The 16,230-nt window shown below is 37.5% G+C and overlaps 1 protein-coding gene and 1 long non-coding RNA gene across 3 annotated transcripts in view; one reads left to right on the top strand and one right to left on the bottom strand.

Annotated features, from left to right (window-relative positions):
- The window catches only part of LOC149173791 (uncharacterized), a 162,257-nt gene that overhangs the window by 88,768 nt on the left and 57,259 nt on the right, over nucleotides 1-16,230 (top strand). The gene's annotated exons all lie outside the window — the stretch shown is intronic.
- GLYR1 (glyoxylate reductase 1) overlaps nucleotides 1-16,230 on the bottom strand; it is a 152,619-nt gene that overhangs the window by 74,744 nt on the left and 61,645 nt on the right. For both annotated transcript variants that reach the window (XM_089424739.1, XM_089424737.1), the window contains one exon: nucleotides 14,578-14,679. In XM_089424739.1, coding sequence (XP_089280865.1) covers nucleotides 14,578-14,679 — 102 coding nt within the window. The remainder of the gene's footprint in view (nucleotides 1-14,577; nucleotides 14,680-16,230) is intronic.

Consider the following 16,230-nt stretch of genomic DNA (forward strand, 5'->3'; position numbering starts at 1 on the left):
ATCAAGTATCATTTCCTTCGTGAACAAGTAGCTGAACAAAACATCATCTTGGAATATATCAATACTAAGGAGCAGATAGCTGATATTTTCACAAAAACCCTTCCGCGAGAAGCATTTGAACATCTTCGTCAAAAGATGGGGGTTATTTCTTTAGCATCACTTTAAGTTGATTCATAAAGATGTTGCATGACAAGGGGAGCAGTTCGACAGGGGGAGTTCTTATGCACTCCTTTGCCACTGATGTCAAAGGGGGAGAGAAGAAGAATATTGCCATCAATGACAAAGGGGGAGATTGTTGATCTAGATTGTCATTAATGTCAATATGGCAATATTCTAGGATACTAAATGATGATATGAAGCCAAGGAGAAGCAGAGTAGATCCGTGAAGAAACAGGAGCAAGAAGCCAAGGAGCAAAGCCATCAGGGAAGCCATCGGAAGAGGTCATTGGAAGCCACGAGAAGCAAAGAGGAACACATCGGCGAAGGTGCATAAACAGTGTTAACGGAGGAGCTAACAGAGAATATCAAAGTAGTGCAGAGTATCAGAAGAGTTAACATCGGAGGAGCCATATCGGGAGTATCGCATGTAATATATGCCCAAGAAGAACCGATAGGAAGAATTCATCAGAAGGAGCAAAGAGGAACACGCAACGAGTAAAGATCCAACAGGAGCAACAGCGATAGAAAGAGCGGGGGTAGGAAAGTATGACTCAAGTCCCGCACTCATGAAGTCCCGCACTCAATCGTAACCGTCGATCTCATAGTCAACCCTGAGATCACGGTCAACTGTGGGGGTTAAGGGCGGTTTTAATCCATATGCCAGTCGAAGTCTCGCAAACCATCGTTTGTGATAAAGTTGTGGACCCGGTTGAGTTATCAAAAGAAGCCTATTGGAATACCGCATCGCAAGTTATGAAAGGCTTGTCACATTGAATCCCCTGACTGTGATAGAAGGTGTGGACCCGATCGCTCCATTATAAACCACCCTATTATAATATCGCATCCACGTGTATCGGAACCTTCACATCGCAAGTCTTAAAGGAATGTCACACTAAAACTGCGATTGTGATAATACATGCGGACCCGAACAGGTTATACTAACAGCCCTAAGGTAAGATCGCATCCGTTGAATCGCAAAGTTCAAAAAGGATGACATGTTAAATCGGTCGATTGCGATATATATGCGGACCCGCTGCACCATTACAATACCTCCTAAAGAAATATCGCATCTGTCATATGTCGCAAGACTTGAAGAAATGTAACGATGGATTACTGCCGATTGCGATAAGGTTGTGGACCCGACAGGTTTATTAAAAATTGCTTAAGATCGCATCGCATCCGCTCCGTCAGCAGTAGTGGAATCACTGTGTTATGTGCAAACCTCCGAAAAACTGCGATTATGATTAAGGTGATGGTGTGGCTGGTGGGACCACCCATTATATGTTTTTTAACTATGTAGAAATATGAAGATCGATGATGTTGATATCGGAGGACAGAGTATGTTATGGGCACGACTTGTAAAAGACCTCCGGAAGCTGCGATTGCGATTAAAGGAATGATGTGGCACGTGGGATCTCCAATATGGCCTCTCTTCCGAATGAACGTGTCCTTTGAGTATTAGTGAACTCGAAGAGACAGAGGAAGCTGAAGATCAAGCAAGCGAAAAGGAAGCCAAAGGTCAGTGGTATCAAAGATATATAACAGAGAACAAGAAAAGTTCAAATGAGGAGAACTGGAAGAAACAGATGAAGCCGAAGGTCGGGTAGACGTGGAAGAAGCAAGAGGACAGAAGTAAGTCGTAGTTCCAGCAGGGCTGGGAGCAGATAATTACTACTAAACGAATCCAGACAACTTACAGCAGAGGGTTGGAGCCCTTGGGGTTGGTGCCTCAGAACTGGAAGGATTGGTGTCTTGGGAATTGGTGCTCCTAAATCCAAGGTTGGTGCCTTGACAAGACAAGGTTGGTGCTCTGGAGGTTGGAGCCTCGCAAAAAGTCCAAGTTGGTGCTTGGCCACTGGTTGAAGCCCTAAATACATTGTACTTGATTTATTGCAAAGATTATATTAATAAAAGCATTTATTCCTGTTATTTATTTCTATGCTCTAAATATAAATGACTTAACTGGTAAAAATAACAATTGAAAAGAAATACTGATTCACCCCCCCTCTTAGTTTTTCCACAACACATTTCACTAGGGTTGTAACTTTTCAAAAAGAAAAAGAAAAGATTATAAATAAAAGATATATAAAGAGAAGTTTTATATTATAAAGGGGTGTTTTAAAGAAAAGTTCAAATCATAAAATTATTGAAAATATATATAAGTACAAGGTCAGTATTATTATAGAATGTTACTTAAAAGATCCACATATTAAAGTATATAAAAGGTTAAATCTAGAACTATAAAGAGACATAAGGATAACAAGTTATAACAAAGGAAGAGTATTTTTTAAAAGCATTATAATAAATATAAGGAACAATTTATTTAAATGTTGAAGCTAAATTAACTTTTTTAAAGTGGGAATATATATATATATATATATATAAAGAAGGATATTTTTATAAGAGATATAAAATGCTATATATATATATATATATATCAAGAAGGATATTTTTATAAGAGATATAAAAGGTTATACAAGGAAAATAATATATAAGGGGTTATAAAGTTTATACATTTGACTAAAGAAAGATAAAGGGGAAATTGTTAAGGATTCAATACTAAGGTTTTAAGGAATAATAAGTTTGAAGGTTTATTACTGATTAAAAATAAAAATGGAATCTAATTCAGAATCGAAGGAAGGAAGATTTCCAGAAACTAAATATAACTATGCCTCAGTGCTATTTAGAATTAAAGGGTCTATTACGGAAAATGATGTTACTATCGCTATCTCGACAGCCGAAAATAAAAATTATATAAAACTTAAAATCGCAAACCAATTAGTGATTCCCGAGTCAAATATAAATGAAAAATTTGACTATTTTAACAACAAAATATATGACATAACCAATTTACAATTAAACGTTGCAAATTATACATTCATATCACAATTCTCAATTCAAACCCTATGGAGCGATCAAAGTGACATTATTTTAGGTTCACCCTAGACGGAAACGCTTGGTGCCTTCATCCTGAATACGAAAAAGAAGTTTTTGACATTTTCTTACAAAAAGAAAAAAAATAACACTACAGGATGTCACCGTGAAGCCAAATTCAGTAACACCAGAAGACATCCAAGATATTTCAAAAGTAATTTTTCAAGAAGATAAAAAAGTAGTACAAAATATGCAAAATGAAATTGAAAAAATCATTGCTGATAGAAATGAAGAAATCTTGCGACTTAAGGATCATAGCGAAAAATTACTAACACAAATTAAAAAGCTTAAGAAGGACAATAAGTCGTTAAAAGACAAGTTAGAACATTGTATTCAAGAGGAAGCATCAAAGTCGCCAATTGTAACATCACCAGTTGAAGATAAAGAAATAAATACCGAACCAGTCAATAGCAAAACTCAAGAAGAGGATCAATTAGTTGAAGGAAAAACACTCTCACATGTTACAATCCAAATGATGAAAATTCCAAACGAAGATTGTGTACGTAACTCAACAACCGTAGTACCAGAAGGAAATCAAAAAAATTCCACACACCTAATAAGGGAAAGTCAAACCAAAAAAGTTCCCTATCGACATCCAAATCATGAGAGTAGACAACTCAACCAAGCTATGTATCGGGACCATTCAGAACAGAAACAACAAACTGATGTTCCAAAGAATATTGATGTAACCTCAATCCAGTGTTATGATGACAATTCATTACAAAATTCTAGTGATCAAAATATTCCACAGAAGATTAATCTAGGATGGTCTGATCCCTTCTCAGTGCGACAGTTTTGTTTGTCACTTAGAAGATCATATCAACTTGTATCAATGAAGATGACAGTGCTGAGACGAGAAGACATTCGAAACTGAAAAAGAGATCAAGCCTTTTGCATCAACAAGCTTTGAGGACAAAGTTTTTTTGAGGAGGAAGGCAATGTTATGAATAAAATATATATAAATAAATGTAATAATGATTAGTTAATTAATAATTAGTTAAACAAAGAGGCATGTCTAAGGAGATAGCCTTAGACATTAATAATTAGTCAAGTCAACCTTCCAATATGATTTAGCAAACTTCAGTAGGTCGCTTCTTGTCCAGCAACTACAGCCTAGCAAGAACCCAAAATTTTGGCCCCCAACAACTTCAAAATTTCAGCCTAGCTACAGTCTAGAACTTTGACCTTGGAAACTTCAGAAATTTTGGCACTTCCAACAACTTAGCAACTTCACATGTGAGAGAGAGAGACAGAGAGAATTTCGACTTCTTGTGCTTGATAGAGACATCCTTCTCCTTTGCTAGCCCTTTCCACCTTTTTCCTTGAATTTTGCACTTTTTACTACCCCCAACAATTGTAGATCAAACTTGATGAGTAAGTGCTCCAAATGAGGTTGAGTTGTTGCCTTTATATAGGATATTTTGCCCCTCAATTAGGCCGACTTATCCAATTTGAGGCCGACTTGGTGGAGGAGGCCTAGAAGACCTAATTTACATAGTGTAGGTTTATCTATTCAGATCTTGTTATTTCTTGGGTATATTTATATTTCTCATATATTTTCAGGTCAAATCTATTACAAATGGTATCAGAGCATATTCAGTATTTTTATTATATTTGAAGATCAGATCTATAACACATAGAAACAAATTTATTTCTTGACAGATGAAGCCCAAGAAGGGTCTATTACATTATGATATGGACACGGACACTTGACATAAACCCTAGAAGCCTACAATGGAAGCTTTGACCTATAAACAATTCACCCAAGCATGAAACCCATGCTTTAATAGGTCAATTTCTTTTATACTAAAATTTATTTTTCTTTCTTTTGACAAATACATTACATCTTGACTCAAATACAGTTATGAAGACTAACACTAGTTACATTCTTCAACACTATATACCATCATGTGCCCTAAATATGCATATTATACAAACCTTAACCTATAACAACTCTTCTAAATTGTAAAGGTCTTAGAGAAATGTACTTGAACTTTGGGAAACTCTGATCTCAGCCTTTCAAGGCTTTGTCAATACCTTTCCTTCAAACATTAAACCTTGCATCATCATTGAGCCCTCCTTCATTGAATACATTTCTTGTGATCTTCTATAGGGTAGCCTCCCTTGTGGGGATATGTGCCACTGAGGTGACAATGGTGGTTGATCTCTTGTTGCCATAAGACCTGGGTTGCCTAGTGAAGTTTTGCACTAGGCCTACTAGATTTTGCAGTAATAGGTCCCATACATGTTGTGGACCAGTTCTATATTAAACCAATTGGTTTGGTACTGAACCTATCTGCCAATCCAATCTAGTGGGTCGTTGAAGACCTAGAAGGGGTGGGCTAGTCCAAAGTTCAAACTAATCTATTCTGATCTAAACCAATCACTTATGATGGCTATGATCATAACATGATAGAATATTTAAAAGATTTATAATATATCTAATTAGGGTCTGATGCATTGTGACTAAGATAATGTTCCTATTCTCAATAAACTTTTTTAGAACCATGTGTACCATAGGTCATAGAACCAATATGAAAAGAGAGTGCAATGAAAGAAGCCATTAAAGTTTAGTGTGAGATAGGTTATTTAACTTTCATTTGTGAACCATCTATCCAGGGAAAGGAATAACATGAAGATTATGAAGCAATAGTGAGTATAGTAACTTTTCTTCTATTAGGAGGGTGTTATCACACCATTTTTGTCTACTTGCACAGATGAGGGGGTTTCCATCAAAAACATTAGTTATGACCATTGTTGCAAACATCGCAATTATTTTTGGGCATCAATTTTTTCAGCCAAAAAAATCACGATATAGTCGTAAAAATCATGATTTGATCCAAAAAGTTGACATTGTGCAACAATGGGGCAATTTAAGTCACTTTGAAAAAAATTGCCAATGTTTGTCGATTTTTATGACTTTGTCAGACAAGGCAGTAACCCCTCAAAAACAATTCGTTGATATTCATTTAGGTTGGTCTTTATTATATACATGAGGGAAAGACTGTTCATTTCATCTCCCGGTGACTATTCATATTCTCTATTATTTATTTACATCAATTTCAGTTATTCACCCAATCCTGATGATTAGTTGTCAACATTCCCCCCCTTAATCTGAAGGGATGTTGGTGAGTCCAAGCATTGTTCTGAATCTTTCAAGTTTTTCTCTTCCAAGCGCTTTGGTGAAGATGTCTGCAATTTGCTCATTAGTGGAACAATGGCAGAGATGGATTGTTTTGGCCTCAACATGATGACGAATCAGATGATATTTAGTATTGATGTGCTCCGTTCGATCATGGAACTTTGGGTTCTTGGCCAGCCTTATTGCCGAGGTATTGTCAATCATGAGTGGAGTCGATTGTACTTGTTTTACCTGCAAATCTTCAAGAATTTTCCTGAGCCACACAATTTCTTTTGTTGCCTCAGCTGCTACCACATATTCTGCTTCTGTTGTGGAATCTACTGGAACTGATTGTTTGCGTGATCTCTAGGAGACAGCACCTATCCAAGACTCATAACATAACCTGAAGTAGATAGCCCAGTTTCTTTGTCTCCATCGAAGTCTGAATCAGAGTATCCAATCAAGCTGAAGTCGTCCACCTGTGTATACTTGATTCCAAAGTCCTGAGTTCCCTTCAAGTACCTTAGAACTCTTTTTACAGCAGACCAATGTCCCTCACAAGGCTTTTGCATAAACCTGGAGAGGATTCCAACAGCGAATGAAATGTTTGGTCTGGTGGTAGTGAGACTTCCTACAAGTTGTCTATACTTTGTTGCATCCTCAAATTCTTTTCCTTCAATGGATGTGAGATTTAAGTTTGTTCCATTGGAGTAATAAGAAGATTGCATTCTGTCATGCCAAACCTATTCAACAAATCTCCAATGTACTTCTTTTGAGAAAGAAATATGGACTTCAGATGTTGAGTTACTTCAATACTAAGATAGTAATGAACATAGCCCAAATCAGTGATTTCAAAACCTCTCCCCAATTCCTTCTTTATGGATGCAATGTAGCTTTCATTGTTCCCTGTCATCAAAAGATCATCTACATATACCACAAGATACACAACTATTTTGCCAACTTTCTTGACAAATAAAGTTGCATCATCAAGATCATAATGTTTGAAATTGAATTTCAGAAGATGCTCAGTTAGTTCTTCATACCAAGCTCGCGGTGCTTGTTTGAGGCCATACAATGATTTCACAAGTTTTCATACTTTATGTTCATGTCCTTTCACAGCAAATCCTTCAGGATGGGACATAAAAACATTCTCTTTTAGATCTCCATTCAAGAAAGCAGTTTTTACATCCATTTGATGGACTTTCCAACCGTTCTAAGTTGCTAGGGCAAAGAGTGTCCGGATGGTAGCCCATTTTGCTGTGGGGGCAAAAGTTTCCTCATAATCGACCCCTTCCTTCTGTGCAAAACCTTTTGCCACAATCCTGGCTTTGTACTTGTCAAGTGAGCCATTTGTTTTATACTTGTTCTTGTAGACCCACTTGCAGCCAATTGGTTTGGTTCCTAATGGAGGATCAACCAACTTCCAAGTGCCATTCTTTATCAAGGCATCAAACTCCTTTTGCATCGCTTCTTTCCATTCATCATGAGAAGCAGTTTCTTTGAAGGAAGTTGGTTCGAAATTTGTAGACAAATTCAATTCACAATAATAAGAAACATCCATATCAACAGGTGAATTAGAGTCATCTACATCACCTCCATTTTGCCGGTTTGAATTTCTAGTTCCTGTCTTTCCAACCTCATCAAGATGAACACTTTCAAGTGTCTTTGTCAGCCACTTTGGGGGACCTTTCTTAGATGGTCCAGGCTGCTCCGTTGATTGAGTTGGGATTGAATCAAGATTGAGTCTCCCAATTCTATCACATCACTTAAAGTATCATCCGTTGTTGAAGTTTCATGTAAGTGAGAGAGTTCTTCAGAAGAAGATTCCACATGTTGATCTAGTATAGGAATCCCCCCTTCTAGATGTGGATTCTGATTATCAAATTCTTGAAATGATTTTGCATTTGCGAATCTATCCAAGCGATCAAGTTGCCGCTCAACAACATTGTCAATTTTGGATGATTCAAGAAAGATTACATATCTAGATACAACAAACTTTTTATTGACTTCATCATAGAGACGGTATGCTTTGGAGGTGTTTGAATACCCCAGGAAGATACACTTACGACTTCTTGCACCAAGTTTGTTTCTATGTACCTTTGGTATCAAGGCATAACAGGTGGAACCAAAGACCCTGAGATGCTTTACCGAAGGAATGTGCCCATGCCACATTTCATATGGAGTCTTGTTTCTAATAGCATTAGATGAACATCTATTCTTTATATATACAGCACATAGAACTGCATCAGCCCAAAACATCAACTTTACATTTTTGAAAAACATCATGGAGCGCACCATATTTAAGATTGTCCTATTCATTCTTTCAGCTACACCGTTATGTTGGGGATTATAAGGCACAGTTGTTTGATGTTTGATCCCATGTTGGCGAAAATAGTTTTTAAATTCATTTGAAGTGTATTCTTTTCCATTATCAGTGCGAATAGAGCCAATATGAGATTGTGTATCATTTTCAATCCATGTATGAAAGCTCTTGAATGTTTGAAAAGCATCAGATTTTTTCTTCAATAAATAAACCCAACACATTCTAGTGTAGTCATCAATAAATGTTATCATATATTTATTTCCATTTGCAGAAGGAACAAGCATTGGACCACATAAATCTGAATGAATGAGTTCAAGTTTTCTATGTGCTCTTGAATGTGAATCATGAAAAGACTGTTTGCTATGCTTTCCTAGAATGCAAGCATCACATTGCTTAAGTTTCCTAGGAATTGTAGGCAAACTAGCAACACCATTTTTCTTCAACAAGCGGAGGCTGTCATAGTTCAAATGTCCAAATCTAGCATGCCATAATAAACTTGATGGAAGTGTACCTTCTTCATAATGAGAATTGTATGAGAAATGTTGTGCACGAGCAAAGGTACCTTGCAGCTTGAGAAGCCTTTCTTCTTCTATTCCCCTCATGACAAGTGAGTGGTCAGATGCTTTTCTCACCTCAAGCTTGCCATCAAACATATGAATGGAGTGACCTTGCTAGCGGATGTGGACCAAGGACAAGAAGTTTCTCTTCAACTGTGGGAGATATAGAACATGATGCAGAAGAAAGTCTGGAAGACCAAGCAATTTGAACCTGATTGTGCCAAGCCCTGATGGCTTGATTTTTTATTGGACTGCAAAGTATACTGCTCCATCAACATTGTTAGTAAATTCTTCAAAGAAATATTTTCTATGAGTCATGTGGTAAGTTGCTCCTAAATCAAGCAACCAATCATTTTTCCAAGAAGCAAGTGAAGCATTAAATAAATCTTCATTTACTCCGATATTACATTGTGCCACAACATAATGAGCGGATTCAGGTGCTTTACCTTTGTCTGTGTCATTAGTTTTACCTTTCTGTTGGTTTCTTTGCTGCTCAATTTTGTCCCATGGTAACTTGCATGTAGAGACATCATGTGATCCATTTCTTTTGTAGCGTATGCAGTGCAAATCTGACTTTTCTCCTTGAAAGTGTCTACCCCCCCTCCTCTGAAATATCTTCCTCTTCCTCTTCGACCACCTCTTCCTCTGGAAGAATCTTGGGCAAGATTCTTTTCTTTATGAGCAAGGCACACAGCCTCTTCAAAAGATTCAGGGGTTGCCTTCTTTCCAAAAGCTTTCTCTCTTTTAGCAAATTTTTTCACAAGGGAGTCAAAGGTAATATCTTTGAGATTTCCATTTGCTTGCAATGCCTTAAGATAATTGGAGTAAGTAGGATAAAGTGCCTTGAGAAAAGTGATAAGAGGAATATCCAATTCAACCTTAGTGGCTTTGATATCATGCATTATAGATTTTACTTCAAATGCAAGAGCAAGAGGATCATTATTTTGTAATTCAAGAGTGAAGAGTTTAATCATCAGTTGAACAACTTCAAGTGCAGAATGTGAGTCATAGAGTTCTTTCATCTTTTGTAAGGCTTTGAAAGCAGTTGAAAATGGCGAAATATGGCGACTCACCTTTTCACTTACAGATGCTGCAATTAATGCATAGGCTTTGCTGTTCTTATTTTCCCAAATGGCGAGCTCTTTGTCTGAGGTAGGTTGTTCTAGCTCTTTGTCTTTGTCTCCAACACACACTCCTTTCCACAACTCATTGAAAATGAGGGTGTGTTTTATCATCCGGGACCACTTATGATAGTTCTCCTTACCAGTAAGAACTATTCCCACAATAGATATGATTGAATGCATACTGTAAAAAAAAACTTCTGCTGGCAAAAAAAATTTGTGTACTGTAAAAAAAAAAAAAAATTTGTGTACTGTAAAAAATACTTCTGCTGGGAAAATGTGCTTCAAAAATAATGCAGCCTTATTCTTCCTTCTTGATTTAATATACAAAGATCAAAACTATATTCTATGCATATAGAATATCACCATTTTTTTTATTACAATATGGTTGCAATTCAAGAGAAACAATATCAATTGCTCAAAAGCTAAAGAACACCTACCATAACTTGAATTCTAATGTAAATCGGAATTTGTCAAAAAAAAACTTGGACGGATGCTTTTCTCATAAGTGAGTGGTCAAATGCATGAAAGCTCAAATTCTATGCTTTACGTTTTGATACCATTTACACCTTGACATCGCACTGATACCGCTGCCCCCACCACCGTTGTCGTCGCCACCAGCACCATCTCGGGCAATATATATTATCACGCTCTTCACCGCACGCAGTTATAGTTAAGTGCATTGATCACGCTCTATTATCACGACAGTCTCTCACAACGGACTCGTTTCACGCTGTTCCCGGGGGATCTGCTCTCAGAAGGTGTAGTATTAAGGCAGAAAAGCAAAATCAAAATCCCGAAGTAACAAAATTGTTGCAGATGCAACACCGAAACACCTATGCCAGAGAATGGATTGCTTGAATTTGTCCTTGATAAGCTTCAAAAAAAGATACTTATGGTGTATTTGCTAAGCCTGTGGATCCCAACGAGCTCACAAATTACCATGAAATCATACAAAACCCAATGGATTTTGGTACAATACGGAAGAAGCTTTCAAAAGGAGCACATGTCTTTTGAACAGTTTGAGAAGGACGTCCTTTTGATTACTACCAATGCAATGCACTATAATGCATCAAATATCATCTATTTCAAACAGGCTCGCGCAATACAGGAGCTAGCAAGAAAAAAAAATTCAGGACAAGAACACGCCTAGACCGTGGCCACCGAATCACAATGGAACTCTTACCCCATGATACAAATCACAACCCTAAAGTGTTGAAGACGGGGCTACAATGTGGCGCTGAGAAATCTGGAAAAAAAAGGTCTATGAAAAGGTAGACACTGTAACTGTGCTCGTCCAGTGATATTCACCCAACAGAACGGTTTGGAGGGCGGACTATTCACTGCAGGAATAAAACGTACATTGTGCATGAAGCAAGCTTCAGGCAACTGACACCATCAGTAGCGTACCACAACGTTTACCATGGCAGCGTATTATATGTCAGAGCAGAGCAAAGGAGCAGCGCTTTTATATGCGGGTGAATATGAATATGAATAAAAGACAAAGAGCAGTGTTTTGTATGCAAAGCAGAACATAGGCAGAATAGGGAGTTACAAAGCAGAGGGAAGCCAAAAATGGCACTGGCTCTGATACCATGTCAGACCAAGCAGTAACTCCTCAAAAACAATTCGTTGATATTCAATTAGGTTGGTCTTTATTATATACATGAAGGAGACACTGTTCATTTCATCTCCCAATGACTATTCATATTCTCTATTATTTATTTACATCGATTTCAGTTATTCACCCAATCCTGATGATTAGGTGTCAACAAACTTTTTCATTTTTCGGTCCCTCATTGATTCTATCCTGATGTCAATTTTTTCAACATTGGTTATGACCACTTACAGCACAAAGAAGACAAGGAAACACTAAAACATGAGAAATACCTTAGTTATCTATGAAGAACCAAAATCAAATCATCTAGTTGACCAAACTTATAGCATGGTTTTTCTTCAATTAAATATTCTGTGCAAGGTGTGCAAGTAATCGTTCATATTCACACAGTCTTGCTATATAGCACTAGCACATCAAATTACATGATCTAGTTGTCTCCTTGCAGACTTAAAACTGGAAAAAGATCATAAGCTTGCGTCTTCTACCAATTATGATGAAATACTGGAGCTATAAAGGCAATTGCATGGCCAAACTTGGAAAACATCTCACTTCCCATGCATGGCATTTTCCAACAAAAATTCATAAATACAAGGGTTTCTCATGAGTTGAAGGAATTCAATGAATGTAAGATTATGCTGCACAGGTGCATACTGAGATTACCACTCGTTGGAATGGCATTGAGTATCTTGTATTTCATTCACCAAGGAGAGAGTTTCTTCCATCTACCATCACCATTTAGAGAGAGAGCCTCAAAGAGGGGAGGATCCCCCCAAAGGGAAAGCTCAAAGGCCATCTGCACAGCTCCTCATAGGTGACAATGTTTTTTATGTAATCTTCTTCCCCAATTTTCCCATTAATACAGAGTTGCAGGTTCTCTTTCCCGCCATTAAAATATGTATTTCAATGGCTATTATATGTTCTCATGAGCTTGATGATTGATCTCTAACCTACTAATGTTGTGAAGAGTTTTGAGTGTGGTTTGTCATTGTGTGGAGGGCCATAAAGGAGGTTACAATGTGTTGATCTACCTTCCCTTGCACCACAATCAACAATCAGCTTATGAAGGAGCTAATGCAAAGGTCTGCTTCACTTGTTCCTCTTAATTTCTATCATTTGGCATCCTAAGGGAAGGAAACTTGTACCCTTTTATTTTCAGTCTGCAACAACAACTCCAACCTGCTGGCTGAGTTTAATTGGTACATATTAACGCCATATAACCTATGGCAGAGGGAGGAAGAGCAAACTGGAGGGAAGAGGAGAGGACTCAGACGAGCCTGCCTCCCTCTGACCCATGCAGCTCCAGCTGAAACCCTAGTAGTGTTTGAGAAGCATAAAGGAAATGACAGGCTGGCAGTGAGACCAACAGAGAAGAATCTCTGTTCAGGCTAAGGGCTGAGCCTAGGAGTCTCCTTCATGTCGCATGGAGATCTTTTTGCAAGAAAGGAAATATGGTGACAGCAGTTCGCATTGACAAGAATTGGCTTGAGGCAATGGCAGGTTACCTGCATCTGTGTCGGTAATGGAGTGGTATGGCCGGTAATGGAATGCTATGGCAGGTGGCTTTATTGGCAGGTCACTCCCAGTGGCTCCCAGAGCTATGGGAGGGACCCAAGGTCAAGAGACGAGACAGACCTATGGAGAAAATAAAGTGGTTCACTGATGTCTGGGCGGCATAGCCCATTTTTTCATGGAGTAGCATTGAACATAAACGTGAAGATGGATTCTTGGCTGCCAGAAGAAAGGATTTTAGCTTATCCCAGTTAGAAAGTACAGTTGCTAAAATTTCTTTGATTTCATGTTCTTAGCTATGGGAAGTGTTTGTTTCCCAGCACACCTAGAAGGCAGTTTGGATAGGCTGATTTTCTAGTTTCAGGTTCAGTGGCTACAACAGCCTACAAGGCTACAAGTGAAGTTTAGAATCTCAGACCTCTGCTTTTAGCGGCTTAGCAATAGCTTCAGATCTGCAACCATAATCCTGCTGTTCCTTTATATGGCACCCTGTGTTTTTGTAAAGGGAAAGTTTGTCCAATCTGTTAGTCATAGCTTTGAGTCCATGTTTTGCCCTGGCATGTCCTATAACGGGAAGTTTTGCAGTTCTCTAGTTAATAAGTTCCAGATTAGTTGATTCAGACTTTTTGTCTGCAGCTAAGTTGCACAAAATGCCAAAATGTTTCGGAGTTTCTGAAACGGCTACGTTTAGCAACGTCACCTCCCAAAAATGGAAACTTCAGCAAAAACGCAGACTGTAACTTCATATATGTATATATAAATATATATACATATAAGTTGTAAATAAGTGAATAACACATTATCTTGCAAGTAAAAAGGGAATAAGGCCCATAGATGACAATTCAGAAGGAAAACCAAGTTTATATTAACTCTCATAGATGATTACATGATGGTTGAGTTTCGATCAAGCAGAGTTTCGGAGTTTCGGGTACGGGTAAGGCCCGAAACGTCGGGTTCTTAGAAGTTTCATGCAACATAGGTTTGCAGTGTATTAGTTTTAGATTTTGACCTTGGGTTCATCGGCAACTTGGTGGTATGCCATTTTGCCACCTGTTTTTTCCAATATCCTCCTGTATGCGTACTTGTATGTTTTTCTTGCCTAGCTAGATTATAAGAACTGTGTGTGTGTGTGTTCTAATTTTTTGAGGTAGCTTTATTCAACTATGAAGATAAAAACCACATTCACTTTCCTCTAACATCATTTACTCTAATTTCCTGAGAATGTGTCATTATACCTTATCACCAGCAGCAAGAATAATCAGTTGGCCATCTTCTGCGGGCTTCTTGCTGCCTGAGACAGGAGCCTCAAGAAATCTCCCCCCCTTTTCAATGATTGCCTGCAAAAATAAGAAATCAGATTCAGCCAGATGACACTGCGAGAAAGATAACTGAAAACATTTGACAAGACCGAATTAACTAGAGAAATTTCTCAGTGCTTTTGTTATTTTCATTTCTCATTTGGACTATGGGTCAACATGAAGAGCCTCCCCCTCTGCCCCATGTATATACGAGAAGGACTGATCTACATTAAGAAAAAGGTTTAAAGCATCATACACAAGCAATGCAATCCTTGAACTCTTACCAAGCAAATAAATTATTAGTCAAGAATCCAAACGAAATTATTAATCTTTTAAAAACCAAAAGTGATTTTGCCATGCTTATATTTGACAGGTCTATTGGAAACACTGATAGGGGGGTGAATCAGTGTTTCACTTCAATTAGTTAACAGAGCATTAAACAACATTAGCATAAATCAGCATCACATCACAGTTAATTACACATTCAACAATGCACAACATCAAAGACAGTACACAAGAATTTTTAGGTTGAAACACTTCCAGGATAAAAACCACCGAACACTTTTTAATATAGGTCTTAAAGATTACATCAACAGCGTTAGATGATCCAAAAATAAAATATTATCATAGGTTACAAAGTTGGAATAAAATAATTATTAATTTAAGATATTAAATTAATAATTATTATTGTAGAATGTTTAATTATTCAATGGAGACATTTAGAATTAGTATATTGTTGTAACAAGATGTGACTCTCCAAATGTGTCATATCTTAGGCTTTATTTTAAGAGATTAGTTAGCTAGTTGTTTTGAATAGCATTTATTGTAAATGGATACTTGTTATTTAATAAGTGATCCATAATTAGAGGTAGTTAGGACATTGAGCTTATAAATAGCTCATTGCAAGAGTGTTTGGTTGTTCGGCTGTAAACTCTTGCAAAATCAAACATGTAATTGTTTTTTTCTGATTAATAAAATTACGTGTCTGAGGACACTTTTGCCATTATTGTGGTATTGGAACTCCAGTAATGCTGCAGTGGATGTGAGGAGGAGATTCCAGCTCTACAAGTTTTTGGAAAACTCCATTGAATTGTTCAGCAAATGATTGGTATGGAAATTGTCCAGTTTTTTTTAAGGAAAATAAATTTTATTATTGATTTTAGATTTGTTAAATCTGAAAAGCATTTTTTATTATTACTAAAAAAAAAATCTGCCTCTGTTTCTTAAATTTTTGTTATTATGCCACTTCATCCACCCCAAAATGAGATCAAAGAATCAATTCTCCATCGCATCTACAATGTTTGGTCGACTCCATTGTTAAGCTGAGACTTTCCATAATTAGAATTGTTGTACAATACGCTCCAGGCCTTTGGCTCCTGATTACTCCAAGGAATCTATCGCCCTGTGATTGTGGTGGAATATTTGCAAACGCAGATAATAATGACTATAGACAGAGCCAGAGAACCTGCCATTTTCGGCCCCGAAGATCTCAAGCAAACAATGTGAATCACTTCAGTTCTGAAAGCAGAACCCGCGACATTTAATCTCTCCTCGTGCAGTTGGGACAGCCCTCTTGCTCTTGTCCGTGAA

Source organism: Pinus tabuliformis, chromosome 4_2 (genome assembly GCF_031772625.1).
Source record: "Pinus tabuliformis cultivar Carrire ecotype Pingquan chromosome 4_2, CPIR1, whole genome shotgun sequence".
Classification (NCBI taxonomy): domain Eukaryota; kingdom Viridiplantae; phylum Streptophyta; class Pinopsida; order Pinales; family Pinaceae; genus Pinus; species Pinus tabuliformis.